Source organism: Aspergillus saccharolyticus (genome assembly GCF_003184585.1).
Source record: "Aspergillus saccharolyticus JOP 1030-1 unplaced genomic scaffold BP01scaffold_11, whole genome shotgun sequence".
Classification (NCBI taxonomy): Eukaryota; Fungi; Ascomycota; class Eurotiomycetes; order Eurotiales; family Aspergillaceae; genus Aspergillus; species Aspergillus saccharolyticus.
In genome coordinates, this window is record NW_020290621.1 from 755,531 (window position 1) to 767,535 (window position 12,005).

Below are 12,005 nucleotides of genomic sequence, written 5' to 3' on the forward strand. Positions count from 1 at the left end.
GAGCATCCAGGCCGCCAACCGCCCACCCCCAAATCACGAGTTAGACTCGATACCCCATTGCTTGCTGCTTTGAGTTTAGGGGCTCTCTATGATCTTGTCTGGTCCAATTCAGCTCAACTTACAGTTCTTTCGGAGGTGGAGTAGTCCACATTTGCATGGTGCCGTGGATGATGATCGTACGATGAGTGACGCAGGAAATATAGGAGCAACGCGTACAACAATCCATCTTACTCCTCTACATGTATTTTCAAGAAAGTATTCCTAGGCACAAGATGTGAAAGAGAGGAGAAGGTATAACGCATCTACATATAATTCAAATACAATACATGATACATAGCGATGTCTCGAAAACTCCGGAACAACCCACCATCACGAGTGAACCCTGCGTTTACAGATCCACTCCTTCGCTGATTCCCGCGCCCCAAGATGGTGCAAACATTATAAGATTTCCCAGAAATTTTGTTCATAGTACATGGTAGCCAGTAGAGGCCAGCTGTTTATTTGTCCAACACACGGGTAACCAGACCAGTGGCGACAGTGCGGCCACCCTCACGAACGTTGAAGCGCTGACCAGCCTCAGCAGCGAGAGGACGGAGGGTCTTGACGATGACCTCAACGTTGTCACCGGGCATGATGCGGCGGGTGTTATCACCGTCGGGGAAGCTGAACTCAGCAGCCTCATCTGTGGTGTCTTAGCAAGCTTGCGACCTCACTTGGATATAAAATTCACTTACCGGCAGTACGGATGTACAACTGGGGGCGGTACTGGACACCGAATCCAGCGCGACGACCACCCTCAGCCTCGGTCAGGACGTACATGGAGACCATGAACTTATCGTGAGCGCGGGCGCTGCCAGGAGCGGCAACGACCATACCACGCTTGATATCCTCACGGCGGATACCACGGAGAAGGAGACCGGAGTTGTCACCAGCGCGGGACTCGTCACAGGACTTCTTGAAAGTCTCGATGTCGGTGACCTTGGTCTTGATGACCTCGTTGCTGGTACCAACAATCTCAACTTCGCTATCCTTCTTCAGAAGACCACGCTCGACACGACCGGAAACGACAGTACCACGACCGGGGATGGAAAAGACTTCCTCAACAGACATCAAGAAAGGCTTGTCAAGGTCACGCTGAGGAGTGGGGATCCAGGTGTCGACAGCCTCAAGAAGCTGGTCAACTCTCTCGGCACCAATGTCGGGGCGCTTGTCCTCGATGGCGCAGAGGGCAGAGCCGAAGATGATGGGAGTCTCCTCACCCTCGAAGCCGTAGGTGGTGAGAAGCTCGCGCATTTCCAGCTCGACGAGCTCCAACATCTCCGGGTCATCGACAGCATCGACCTTGTTAACGAAGACAACGATCTTCTGGACACCGACCTGACGGGCGAGCAGCAAGTGCTCACGAGTCTGGGGCCTACCAGAGAAAAGAGTATGAGCATAATCCGAAGATCGAGAACGGAAGGGCAAACGTACATCTGACCATCAGAAGCAGCAACAACAACGATGGCACCGTCCATGTTGGCAGCACCAGTAATCATGTTCTTGATGTAATCGGCGTGACCAGGGCAGTCGACGTGGGAGTAGTGGCGGGCTTCCGTGGCGTACTCGATGTGGGCAGAGGAAATGGTAATACCACGCTTACGCTCCTCAGGGGCCTTGTCGATGGAGCCATAGTCGAGGAAGTTTGCAAGACCCTTGCTGGCCTGCCGCTTGGTGATGGCAGCACTCAGGGTGGTCTGATTGAAGGTGTGAGAAGTTTCTGAAGCCGCCACGAATCGGGGAGAAAGAAGAGTGGATGGTAGGGAAGATTATGCTAACCTTGCCGTGATCGACGTGACCAATGGTACCTATCGGACATTGATAAGTACTAGAAGTAAATGTACCAATGAAGACGATTAAATGTACATACCAATGTTGACATGAGGCTTGGTACGCTCGAAAGCAGTAGCCAGACCGCGGGCAGCGAGCCTGTCTTTGGCGAAGACATGCTGGATGGGGTTGACAGCACGGGGACGCAGCAAGGACGCCCGGCTGGAACGCAGCAGAAGGTTGGCAGTTCTGGCAAGGCTCGACATGATGGCTACCTGCGATGGAAAAACAACAACAGGAAGGGAAACCAAATGAAACGCGATGGGGACAAGAAATCAAAACGAGCCGGACCGGGGAGATTTGGAGGACGACCTTGTTCAAGCCCGGAAAATTCTAGGGAGCGGCTGAGTCAGCCCCGGCCAATCACACCCGCAGCAATGCGGAGTCGGTCAGGAACACATCCCGCAATGACCGGAGGTCAATTGGTTTCTGCCAGTCAACACGAGTTTACCGCTGACGAAACCCGGGTCCGTCATAACTATTGCAATGCAGGAATCTACAGATGTTGAGAATCGTCTAATATACAGAACATGGCCCGAATCTACCATGCCAGCCAAGTCAACTAGTTGTCCGGCTTCTTCTTCACAGTAATAGTAACAGCACGCCCCGGCTCTCCCTCCATTGGTTTGATTTGCATCCCATCAGCCTCTTTGATAGTTTCCACCACCTTTTCCATAAGGTTTTGCACCTCCTCCGGCTTGGGGGCACGCTTGCCCTTTTTCCTCATGAGGACAATCTCCAATTTGTAGCCCTTGGCAATGAACTCGGTGATCTTTTTCAGCCGGTGGTCGAGATCATGACCGTCAATAGCCCAGTTGAACTCCAATTGCTTAGAGGAGGTTTTAGCAGCATGAGCCGCCTTGGCTTTGGCCTTTTCTTGCTCCCGAAGAGCCACTTTGTTCACAATCTTGCAAACCGGAGGCGCGCCATCTATTCCCTCGCTGACCTTGATCAGAAACTCTTTGGCTCGATCGATGTTTTTGAGAACATTCGAACGCCGAACGGGGGGATCCAGGCTGCCCTCCTCGTTCACGAGCTGGACCCATTCGGAGGCGATGCCTTCGTCTTTAATGAGTTTTATATCCCTCTTTTCTGTCGGTGCCGATTTTGTCCATTTCGCCGTTCGAACCCCGATGGGCGAGGGTTGGAGATATTGTGGCCGAACAATGCGTTGGGGCGGAAAGAAGACCTGGCGCAAAACTTGCGCCGTCGAGAGGAGGTTGCGCATATGCCTCATTTCCGATGCAGGAGTGTTGTGGTAGCAGAGAAAGGTTCAATCAGATGAACACAGAGTACTAGGGCAGATTGGCCCTCGTTTCAAAATTGGCGACGTAATAGCCGTCCCGCGAGCAATGATGGTTTGAATATATGGTCTGGTTACAGCCGGAATGTGTCTAGCAAAGAGCTGGCCGCATGCGGCCAAACAGCAGAAGTTGACCGCCCCCCAGCCACAATGACAGCCACGGCGGCGGGCGGATCCCCAACCACAGACCCTGAAACTGAAAGGCTGCGCTGCTCATTTGCCTCCCCGTGTCCATCCCGTCCCGTCCACCTCTCATCCTCCGCCTCTTTAAACTAGGTTCTTTCGTCCTTTTACTTCTTATTTCTCCCCTCCCCCTCTTCCCCCCTATCATACTTCCCTTCTTTGTGTGAATTTTCTCTCCCCCCGTCTTCACCCTACATCCTTTTGGGCTGGACCGGAGGTTCTCAGGGCGTTCCTATGGTTTCTATTTATTTCGACCGTTAATTTCCATCTTTCCTTTTCGTCCAACTCGGTCAGAAATCAGGAGCGTTGCCCGAAACGCCATAGCCTTCTACACCTGGCTTTGCCCGCATGTCGACTGGAGTTGACAGCCGACATCTCAAGGGTTTACCGTCTTTCTCTAAACCAGGTTCTAGAACTAGTCGACGTTCGATTTCGCGCACTTCCACCCCCGCAAAAGATCCCGATAATATTCACGGCTCGGACGATTCGAAGTCTACTTCACCCTTTTCAATGTTCGCCATGGCTCAGACACAACGGACTCGCTATCTGAAGACCGGAGCCGTTGTTGGCTTCGTTCTGTTGATGCTGCTCTGGCTTTCACCGTCCAAGCCATCCGTGAGCAATTTTGGAGGATCCCGTAAGTCGCTTTCTCCGCAAGGTTGATACACACGAAACTAATCACTAAATGTAGAGAAGCCTTCAACTGGCGCAGCGCCTTTGACCGACAAGTGCACTAAGCCATATGACTCGTCTAAGCCTCTAATTCAGTATGCGCTCATGATTGATGCCGGCAGCCAGGGTTCTCGGATTCACGTCTACCGCTTCAACAACTGCGGCCCCACTCCCGAACTCGAGAACGAGGTCTTTGAGCAAACTGAGAAGAGGCAAGGTGGCTCTGGCTTGAGCTCCTACAAGGAGGATGCTGAAGGAGCGGCCAAGAGTCTGGATCCCCTCATGCAGGTAGCCCTCAAGTCGGTGCCTGAGGAGTACCGGTCATGCTCGCCCATTGCTGTCAAGGCTACTGCCGGTTTGCGCATGCTTGGTAATGAGATGAGTATGAAGATCCTCGAGGCTGTCAGATCTCGTCTCGAGACTGTTTACCCCTTCCCCGTCGTGTCCCGGGAGAAGGGTGGTGTCGAAATCATGGATGGCTCGGATGAGGGTGTTTACGCCTGGATTACCACTAACTACCTACTTGGTAAGATCGGTGGACCGGATGAGACCCCTACTGCTGCCATTTTCGACCTGGGTGGTGGTTCCACTCAGATTGTCTTCCAGCCCACTTATCCCAAGAGTCCCTCGGGAGGCATGCCCGAGCATCTGGCCGAAGGTGACCACCGTTATGATCTTGAGTTCGGTGGTCGGCACTTCGAGCTTTACCAGCACTCTCATCTGGGTTATGGACTCATGGCTGCGCGGGAAGCGGTTCACAAGGCAATCGTTGAGGCCAAGCTTGCCGCCAGCCCCAATGACTTGAGCTGGTTGGAGGAGCCTATTTCCAACCCTTGCATTGGACCTGGTATGGAGCGCAAGATTGAGTTGACTTTCGATGCGGGTCACGCTCTTGCTCCCAAGGTCAGCGTTAAGATGGTGGGCCCGAAGGAGGGATCCTCGGCCGCACCCCAGTGCCGCGGTTTGACCGAGAAGATTCTTAAAAAGGAAGCTGATTGCAAGCTCGCACCCTGTTCCTTCAACGGAGTGCACCAGCCCTCGCTGGCCAAGACTTTTGCTCGGGAGGATGTTTATGTCTTCTCCTATTTCTACGACCGGACTAAGCCTTTGGGCATGCCCGACTCTTTCACTTTGGATGAACTGCACCACCTTACCTCGACTGTCTGCGCCGGAAAGCCCGAGTGGAAGATCTTCGAGGGGATTGATGATGCTATTCCTCAACTGCTTGACCGGCCTGAGTGGTGCTTGGATCTCAACTTCATGCTGGGTCTCCTGCACACGGGCTACGAGATGCCATTGTCTCGTGAGGTCAAGATCGCCAAGAAGATCAAGAACAACGAGCTCGGTTGGTGCTTGGGTGCTAGGTAAGTTCCTTCAAGTCGAGTTTCTATATGTGCATGCTTGCTAACTTGTTCCTATAGTTTGCCCCTCTTGAGCCAGGAGTCTGGCTGGACATGCCGGGTCAGGGAAGTGTCATAAAAGATGATGGCGATGCGGTGACGAACAATTAATCAATATCACGTTTTTACGCCTTAGGGCACATCAATTTCTTTTCGTGCATATAGGCTAGATTTGGGGTGTTTGTATATGTTTCATGTATTAGACATTTTCAGTATGATGGTTTAATTATTCAAAGTGTTTCCAAAATGCATAGTTCTATAGTTCGGCCCAAAAATGTCTGCATCCGTGACTAGTTGCAGGTAGACACGGAATCATGCATTCAGCTGTGCGATAATAAACAATACTGACCAAGCGGAGCAGACCTCGACGCCCAAGCCACTGGGAGCCCACAGCATGTCAAAATAAGAGCCTAATCCCAAACGCCCTCTGCCATGCAAATCAAAGACACCCTTTGCCCAATACTTTTTGCCCCCTGATAATCGGCGACGTAAGAAAAAGAACAAAAAAATTCAGTTTACTTTTCCAGCTCCTCTATCGTGGGCTTCGACGCTGCCGCCGCAGCGTCCATATTACCCATCAAAGTATCCAAGACTCCTGAGTCCTTAGGCCGTTGAGCCAGCACCGTCTCCTCGCTGTCATTATACTCGGGACTGGCGATTTCGCCATCGGGACGTTTCTCTTCCAGCACGCCGAGTCCAAGGTTCTATTGAGGACAACAATGTCAGCCCCGTCATCAATAACCCCCCCCCCAAAGCACGAAGGTAGTGAATCCCCCCAACCACCAACAAAAAACGTAGAAAAAGGGGGCAACCCACCATTTCAATATATTGTTTCCCATCTCCCTCCTGACCCTCTTCCTCATCCTCCTCCCCAACATCCATCACATCGTCCAACCGAATATCCTTGGCCCGGCCTGCGGCAATCTCGCGCTCGAGCTGCTCGTTGGCGGTCTTCATCTGCGGAAGGAAAGCCGATAACCGGGAAAGAAGATCGGGACTCTGCTGCACGCGCCGGATGTTGGGTTTCGGGATGGCAGGAATGCGGGGGATGTCGGCGTCCGCAGAAGTCATGGTGGGCGGGTTGCGCGCGGGGTGCGTGGAGTGGCGCATTGTACTGGACTCCTCGGTTGCAATCTCAGCATCATCATCGTCCTCTTCTTCACTCTCTTCGCTGTCGCTAGGGCCGGAGGAGGAGGTATAGTCGTCGCTGTCCTCGTTGTCGTCGGCGACGGCGGCGGCGGCGGCGCTGCGGGGAGGAGGAGCGGACGAATGGTTTGTCTGGGTGCGAGGAAGCGTGGAAGCGACGGGATCATCGCTGGCGGGATTGGATGAGGATGCACTCATTATGGTGGTCACTTGAGGTGTGTGAGTGTTGGAGAAATTTTAAGGAGAGGCAAAACGAATGGATAAATTCATGATCGACTGAAACTGCGGGCGATAGAATTGGCGCCGAAGTGGGGGCGGGCGGGGATGGAGTTTTAGTCAACTATGAGTTAACTTCACCACGACAGACAAGACAAGACAATCTACGGAGTATGACTGCGGGCTGCACAATGATGACAAGCAAGAAGAGAGGGGGGCGCATGCTCTTCACCAATCGTCCAGGCCTCTTTTCCGGGCGGCTTGATCGCCCTGCAGGGATTAATTATTGGTCTTGGTGGGAAAAGTGTTCCTGTCTTAATTTCACTCGGTCACTTTTACTTACTTCCTTTCCCTATTCTTGCTTAATCCACGCGCTGAATCCACTACACCCTCCCGCATTCAGGGGATATTATCTATCCAATACTCGCCGGTCTCTCGTTTCTTGACTTGAGCGTTCTTCTCCTCTCTCTTCACTGACAGAGGACTTCACATCCTAATCTATTGTGGCAACCCTTGTTCAGACCGAAGAACTGTCGCTGTCATTCATCGTCTCCACTCGTGTTGGCTGGCCAGATCTCGGAATAGACTCACTGCTGCTTACTTCGGTTCGGTACTACCTTTTATGTTTCTTAGCATCCCCTATGTCTTCTTTGTCTGCCGCCGGTAGACCCGGTACCAAAAGCACCATAATACTATTCTTGGATCCCTGCTCGTTGATCTTTCATTCAAGCTTGCACATCTCATTGTCTTTCGTCCCACCCTAGCGTTTCAAACTATGCTCAGAATCAACTGACCCTGACTATAAGAGATTCAGTATATCTCTTCGAAACACACTTAGCCCACCTCATCTGCCATCGCTCCTCGACGTAGCGCATTGGCATGAACGCCGGTCCTCATACGTCTTCCACCGCGGAGCTCCTATCGTCCTGAACCTTCCCCCCCCCCCACGTGGGCATTCCCGAACTATACCACCCGAACCGAACAACAAGCCCGACAAAACGACAGCCACCAAGAATGACCATCTCCCTCCAAAACAACCAGCCCCGAGCCACCGGGTCCCTCGAGGACATGGGCAGGGTCCAGCAGTCCGCGAAGCAGCCCGAATCCAGCAGCTCGACGACCACCTCGCCATCCTCCGCGACGACCCGTAAATCCCTCCATCAGAACATCTTTGGCAAGCTGCGGCCCCTCCCATTCCAGTACCACTGGGCCGTCTGGTACGACAAGCACACGGACAACACGACGACCAGCGGGCCAGCCGCCACCCAGGACTACGACTCGCGCCTGTACCTCCTCCACGAGGACGTCTCCGACATTGCCACCTTCTACCGCGTCTACAACAATTACCCGTGGGACAAGGTGCGCCTGCGCGACACCGTCCACATCTTCCGCAAAGGGGTGCGGCCCGTATGGGAGGACCCTGAGAACCGCAACGGCGGGTGCTGGCGGTTCCGGGTGCCCAAGAACAAGGCGCAGGAGTTTTTCCATGAGATTGCGATTCTGGCCATGGCGAATGAGTTTCAGGCCGTCCTGGAAAAGGGTGAGTTATGCTTTCAATGTCTTGTGTTTCGGTTGCAATCAAAGCCCCGCTCGCGGGGTCCGATTTCCCCCCTTCCCCGCTCGTCCCTGTGGTTCCGGGTCACCCGTAGAGTAGCCGAGTCCACCGGAATATGTATATCTCGGCAGCAGGGCTGATACGTACTAACCACGCTTGCATCAAATTGAACAAACAGATCACGACCACGTCCTAGGCGTATCTACATCCTCGCGCTTCAACTCCAATCTCATCTCCGTCTGGAACAAGCTCGGCAACAACGAACGCTCCATCAAGGCCCTCGAGCAGACCATCCTCGACCGCCTGTCACCCGAACTGCGTCCTACAGGGACCGGCTCGACCGCGTACTTCTACAAACGCCATGCCGAAAACGAGGGCTTCACCGATGCAGTCCAAAAGGCGAGCACAGTGACGTGAGGATATGTTGCCTGCCTGCTTCACCTCCTCTTCTTTCCTTCTCTTTCTGTGTCCGACCTGACTTGCGAAACACCAGCACCAGCCAAATATTCTACTTCTATTCATCTATTTCTATCCCAGATGGCATTTGGCATATTCCGAGTCATTTTGTTCACACCAGTTTCTTGAGACTCAGGCAATATAAACCGCCGTCCTATTCACCTTGTCTTCTTTCCCCCCTTCCTTTCAAGATTGTATCAGGTAGCCATGTGCATTTGCAAAAATACTTCCATCTTCTTCAGAAATCATATCATAAATTTTTGAGTATCGTGGTAATCAAGGCAGCTCTCGTGCGGCCAATATATTCATGCCGATGCAATAATGGCCATCATAAAGTCTCAAGCCCTAACTGTAAGCCTCATATCCCAACCTTGCGTGAACCCCTCCAATGCGGAATCCTCCGTAATAACGCCAACCCATGCAAGGCAATTCCAAGTTCCCATGTAGAATACAATATATTGATACATAATGGAAAAGGATATAGTCACCGTTCCTGTTGCTCGTCATCCACAGACTGATAGACACACAACCTCATCACCGGTTGTGACTGAAACTCTGTCGTCTGGGATTCTGCGAGTGAGGAAGCGAGCTCGAAGCCGAGGTCGAGGAAGGGGCCGGAGGAGGCTGCAATGGCCGGCGCTCCTCGGCCTCACTGCGATCTTGTTTGCGGGGTGTTGTCGCTGTTGTGCTCGGTGTAGCTGTCATAGCAGCAGAAGCAGCAGCAGCAGCGGCGGCGGTAGGAGTAGCCGTCGACTCAGACTCCGAAGGCCTCCGCTGCTCAGCGGGCGCACCTCCGCCGGGCATGTAGCGATCGATCTCCACGAACCGCGGACGGTCTTCGCGCTCTTTCTCGGTGCGCTCGGGAGACCTCACCCGCCGCCGCGGGGATCGGCTGCGATTGCTGGTTGGAGGCACATATCGGTCAATGTCGAGGGTACTTGGGGAGCGACGGCGGCTGCGAGAGCGGCGGGCCCGCGAGCGCGAGCGTCGGCGGGAAGAGACGGAGACTCGGGTGGATTTGTCGTCCTCGCGCGCTGGACGGTCTCGCTCACGCTCGGGGTTGCGGCCACGGCCGGGGTTGTTAGGGTGGTGGTGGTCGTGGTTGGTTGTGGTAGGTGTGGCAGTAGCAGAAGCCGCAGTGCTCGTACTTATTAGAGGTTTAGTGGTGATGATGGTGGTGGTGGTGCTGCTGGTGGCGTGGTTGCCGTCACGGTCACGATCACGCTCCCGATCGCGATTCCTCTCTCGTTCGCGATCATGATCTCGATCCCGATCGCGATCTCGATCTCTCTCTCGATCTCGATCGCGGTCTCTGGTGTCCCTGTTGTCTCTCGTATCCCTCTTCTCTCTGGTGTCTCGGCTTCTGTCCCTTTCTCTGTCGCGGTCGCGATCCCTGTCCCGATCTCTTTCCCTATGACTGTCCCTGTCCCGATCTCGATCGCGGTCACGATCTCGATTTCTGTGTAGCGATCGCGATCGTGACCGAGACCTATATCGTGGACGAGAACGGGATCGAGAATAGTAACTCCGTCGCCGGCGGTAGTCGTCGCGATCGCGTGTTCTATCCCGGTCTCTTTCTCTTTCCAGTTCCCTATCTCGATCTCTGTCTCGATCTCTTTCTCGATCCCTGTCACGATCCCTGTCACGATCCCTGTCACGATCCCTGTCACGATCCCTGCCGTGGCGATCCCGTTCTCTGTCTCGGCTGCGATCTCGATGATAGTCGTGGTCCCGATTCCTCTCTCGATCTCGATCTCGATCTCGATCCCGCTCCGGGCTTTTCTCGCGGTATCGCGGGCGGTCAGCACCTTGATCACGATCGCGATCCCTATCGCGATCCCTATCCCGATCCCGATCTCTATCATAGGTTCGAACTGTCGACCGACTGCGACTACGACGGCTGGGCCGGTAGCTGCGGTCGCCGTATCGACTCTCACGATAATCACGAACAGGTGCGCGATCGTCGGGCTCGCGCGCACGCGGTAAGTTCGACAGATCCTGTGAAGGGTTTCGGCGGCCCTCTTCAGCCCGGGACGTAGGCATTCTCCTTCTTGAGCGGCTGCGGCTCGCATCGCGTCGTCGTGGTCGTGTGCGGTCATCAGCGGAGCCCCGTCCTTTCAAGGCTTCTGCATCGGCAGGAATGCTTCCAGCGCGAGTAGGGGTATTCGAGTATCTCGAGTCAGCGGCCTTGGGGGCCTTGGGTGGAGGTTTGAGTCCGTTTTCGATCGCCTCGGCTTCCTCGAAATCGAACTCTGGCTTCTGCCGGGCTTTCGCCGCAAGCTCTTCTCCTTCCTTCAACAGAAGCTGTAGCGCAGCCTCTTCCAAGGACTTTTCGTCAACAGGGGCTGGCGGCGGCACAGGGGCTGGGGTGGGTTCCTTGGGTGTCGGTGATTTGTCTTTCCGAGACTCGCGGTAGCGGGGGGAATGGCCTCGTTCAGAGCGGTAGCCAGGGGAGCGATCACGGAAGCGAAAACGATCTCGGTCTCGGTCTGAGTCTCGGTCTCGGGTGTGGCTGCGATCCCGCCAGTCGCGGAATCTTTCCCGCTCTTCGCGACGACGTCGTTCGTACCGTTCCTGGCGCTCCTTCTCTCGCTGTTCGTCCAGCTTGCGCTGCTCTTCCCGACGTTGCTCCTCGCGTTCCCTGCGCCGGGCCCGTTCCTCTTCCTCTTTCTGGCGTTCGAGCTCGCGTCGCTTGCGGTCCTCTTCCGCCTTTTTACGCGCTTCTTCCTCCTCCTGTTCCTTCTCTTTGCGCAAGGCTTCCTGGTAGGCTCTCTCGCGCTCATCGCGCTTGGCCTGTACGTAGTTCGCATAGTCGTCATCGGTCTTGTTCCCTGCTCTCTCCTCCTCAGCAGCGGCTTCCACGCCAATTTCCTCACGACGAATCTCTCGCACGGAATCCAAGATTGTTTGGAGATGATTCGTAGCTAGCGCATCAAGCGACCGCTCCACCGTCTTGTACACGTCGCTCCGATCGACCGCGCCTTCAATCAACGTAGCAGCTTTTCCACGCTCGCGCGATAGCAATCCAGGTTCGCGATCAATCTCCGCTTCCGCAAGTTCGATGAGGAGTTTCGTGAATTCTTCTTTTCCAACCTAGATAGTGACGGCGCACAGGAAGGCGCAAGATCAGCGAACAAAAATATCACAATCACGGGGGAAATACAGACTTACCCCTTCCTCAAACTCAGCCCAGATTTTCTTGCGC

At 54.3% G+C, this 12,005-nt stretch overlaps 6 protein-coding genes across 6 annotated transcripts; 2 read left to right on the forward strand and 4 right to left on the reverse strand.

Moving 5' to 3' along the window:
* Nucleotides 1–261: 261 nt before the first annotated feature.
* On the reverse strand, nt 262–2,094 carry BP01DRAFT_355982 (translation elongation factor Tu). Its single transcript, XM_025574832.1, has 5 exons — nt 1,910–2,094; nt 1,819–1,847; nt 1,474–1,736; nt 735–1,414; nt 262–682 (listed from the first exon to the last, which is right to left on the reverse strand). Exons 1-5 carry the CDS (start codon nt 2,073–2,075, stop codon nt 498–500), a joined length of 1,323 nt encoding a protein of 440 aa, XP_025432321.1. The 5' UTR covers nt 2,076–2,094; the 3' UTR covers nt 262–497.
* Nucleotides 2,095–2,332: 238 nt separating this feature from the next.
* BP01DRAFT_355983 (putative translation initiation factor IF3) lies at nt 2,333–3,272 on the reverse strand. Its single transcript, XM_025574833.1, has one exon. It carries the CDS (start codon nt 3,095–3,097, stop codon nt 2,432–2,434), a length of 666 nt encoding a protein of 221 aa, XP_025432322.1. The 5' UTR covers nt 3,098–3,272; the 3' UTR covers nt 2,333–2,431.
* Nucleotides 3,273–3,432: 160 nt separating this feature from the next.
* Nucleotides 3,433–5,673, forward strand: BP01DRAFT_355984 (guanosine diphosphatase). Its single transcript, XM_025574834.1, has 3 exons — nt 3,433–3,992; nt 4,047–5,391; nt 5,449–5,673. The coding sequence occupies exons 1-3, from the start codon at nt 3,875–3,877 to the stop codon at nt 5,504–5,506; spliced, it is 1,521 nt and encodes a 506-aa protein (XP_025432323.1). The 5' UTR covers nt 3,433–3,874; the 3' UTR covers nt 5,507–5,673.
* A 12-nt stretch (nt 5,674–5,685) lies between these two features.
* BP01DRAFT_29093 (NOPCHAP1/New4 family protein) lies at nt 5,686–6,866 on the reverse strand. The gene is made up of 2 exons (XM_025571625.1): nt 6,244–6,866; nt 5,686–6,131 (listed from the first exon to the last, which is right to left on the reverse strand). The coding sequence occupies exons 1-2, from the start codon at nt 6,769–6,771 to the stop codon at nt 5,943–5,945; spliced, it is 717 nt and encodes a 238-aa protein (XP_025432324.1). The 5' UTR covers nt 6,772–6,866; the 3' UTR covers nt 5,686–5,942.
* Nucleotides 6,867–7,857: 991 nt separating this feature from the next.
* BP01DRAFT_373309 (eukaryotic translation initiation factor 4E) lies at nt 7,858–8,761 on the forward strand (the record flags this gene model as incomplete). The annotated part of the gene is made up of 2 exons (XM_025576779.1): nt 7,858–8,329; nt 8,523–8,761. The coding sequence occupies 2 exons, from the start codon at nt 7,858–7,860 to the stop codon at nt 8,759–8,761; spliced, it is 711 nt and encodes a 236-aa protein (XP_025432325.1).
* A 251-nt stretch (nt 8,762–9,012) lies between these two features.
* On the reverse strand, nt 9,013–10,968 carry BP01DRAFT_29089 (uncharacterized protein). The gene is made up of 2 exons (XM_025571623.1): nt 9,387–10,968; nt 9,013–9,198 (listed from the first exon to the last, which is right to left on the reverse strand). The coding sequence occupies exons 1-2, from the start codon at nt 10,841–10,843 to the stop codon at nt 9,159–9,161; spliced, it is 1,497 nt and encodes a 498-aa protein (XP_025432326.1). The 5' UTR covers nt 10,844–10,968; the 3' UTR covers nt 9,013–9,158.
* Between the last annotated feature and the right edge of the window lie 1,037 nt (nt 10,969–12,005).

What these genes read in the sequence shown, in the direction of transcription:
- BP01DRAFT_355982 (XM_025574832.1), bottom strand. Translation starts at nt 2,075, where the DNA reads ATGTCGAGCCTTGCCAGAACTGCCAACCTTCTGCTGCGTTCCAGCCGG. An exon ending in CAAGCCTCATGTCAACATTG is followed by an intron (nt 1,848 to 1,909) that starts GTATGTACATTT and finishes AATGTCCGATAG; the next exon opens with GTACCATTGGTCACGTCGAT. An exon ending in GTCACGTCGATCACGGCAAG is followed by an intron (nt 1,737 to 1,818) that starts GTTAGCATAATC and finishes ACCTTCAATCAG; the next exon opens with ACCACCCTGAGTGCTGCCAT.
- BP01DRAFT_355983 (XM_025574833.1), bottom strand. Translation starts at nt 3,097, where the DNA reads ATGCGCAACCTCCTCTCGACGGCGCAAGTTTTGCGCCAGGTCTTCTTT.
- BP01DRAFT_355984 (XM_025574834.1), top strand. Translation starts at nt 3,875, where the DNA reads ATGGCTCAGACACAACGGACTCGCTATCTGAAGACCGGAGCCGTTGTT. An exon ending in GAGCAATTTTGGAGGATCCC is followed by an intron (nt 3,993 to 4,046) that starts GTAAGTCGCTTT and finishes CACTAAATGTAG; the next exon opens with AGAAGCCTTCAACTGGCGCA. An exon ending in GGTTGGTGCTTGGGTGCTAG is followed by an intron (nt 5,392 to 5,448) that starts GTAAGTTCCTTC and finishes TTGTTCCTATAG; the next exon opens with TTTGCCCCTCTTGAGCCAGG.
- BP01DRAFT_29093 (XM_025571625.1), bottom strand. Translation starts at nt 6,771, where the DNA reads ATGAGTGCATCCTCATCCAATCCCGCCAGCGATGATCCCGTCGCTTCC. An exon ending in GGAAACAATATATTGAAATG is followed by an intron (nt 6,132 to 6,243) that starts GTGGGTTGCCCC and finishes TGTCCTCAATAG; the next exon opens with AACCTTGGACTCGGCGTGCT.
- BP01DRAFT_29089 (XM_025571623.1), bottom strand. Translation starts at nt 10,843, where the DNA reads ATGCCTACGTCCCGGGCTGAAGAGGGCCGCCGAAACCCTTCACAGGAT. An exon ending in TCGACCTCGGCTTCGAGCTC is followed by an intron (nt 9,199 to 9,386) that starts GCTTCCTCACTC and finishes GTTATTACGGAG; the next exon opens with GATTCCGCATTGGAGGGGTT.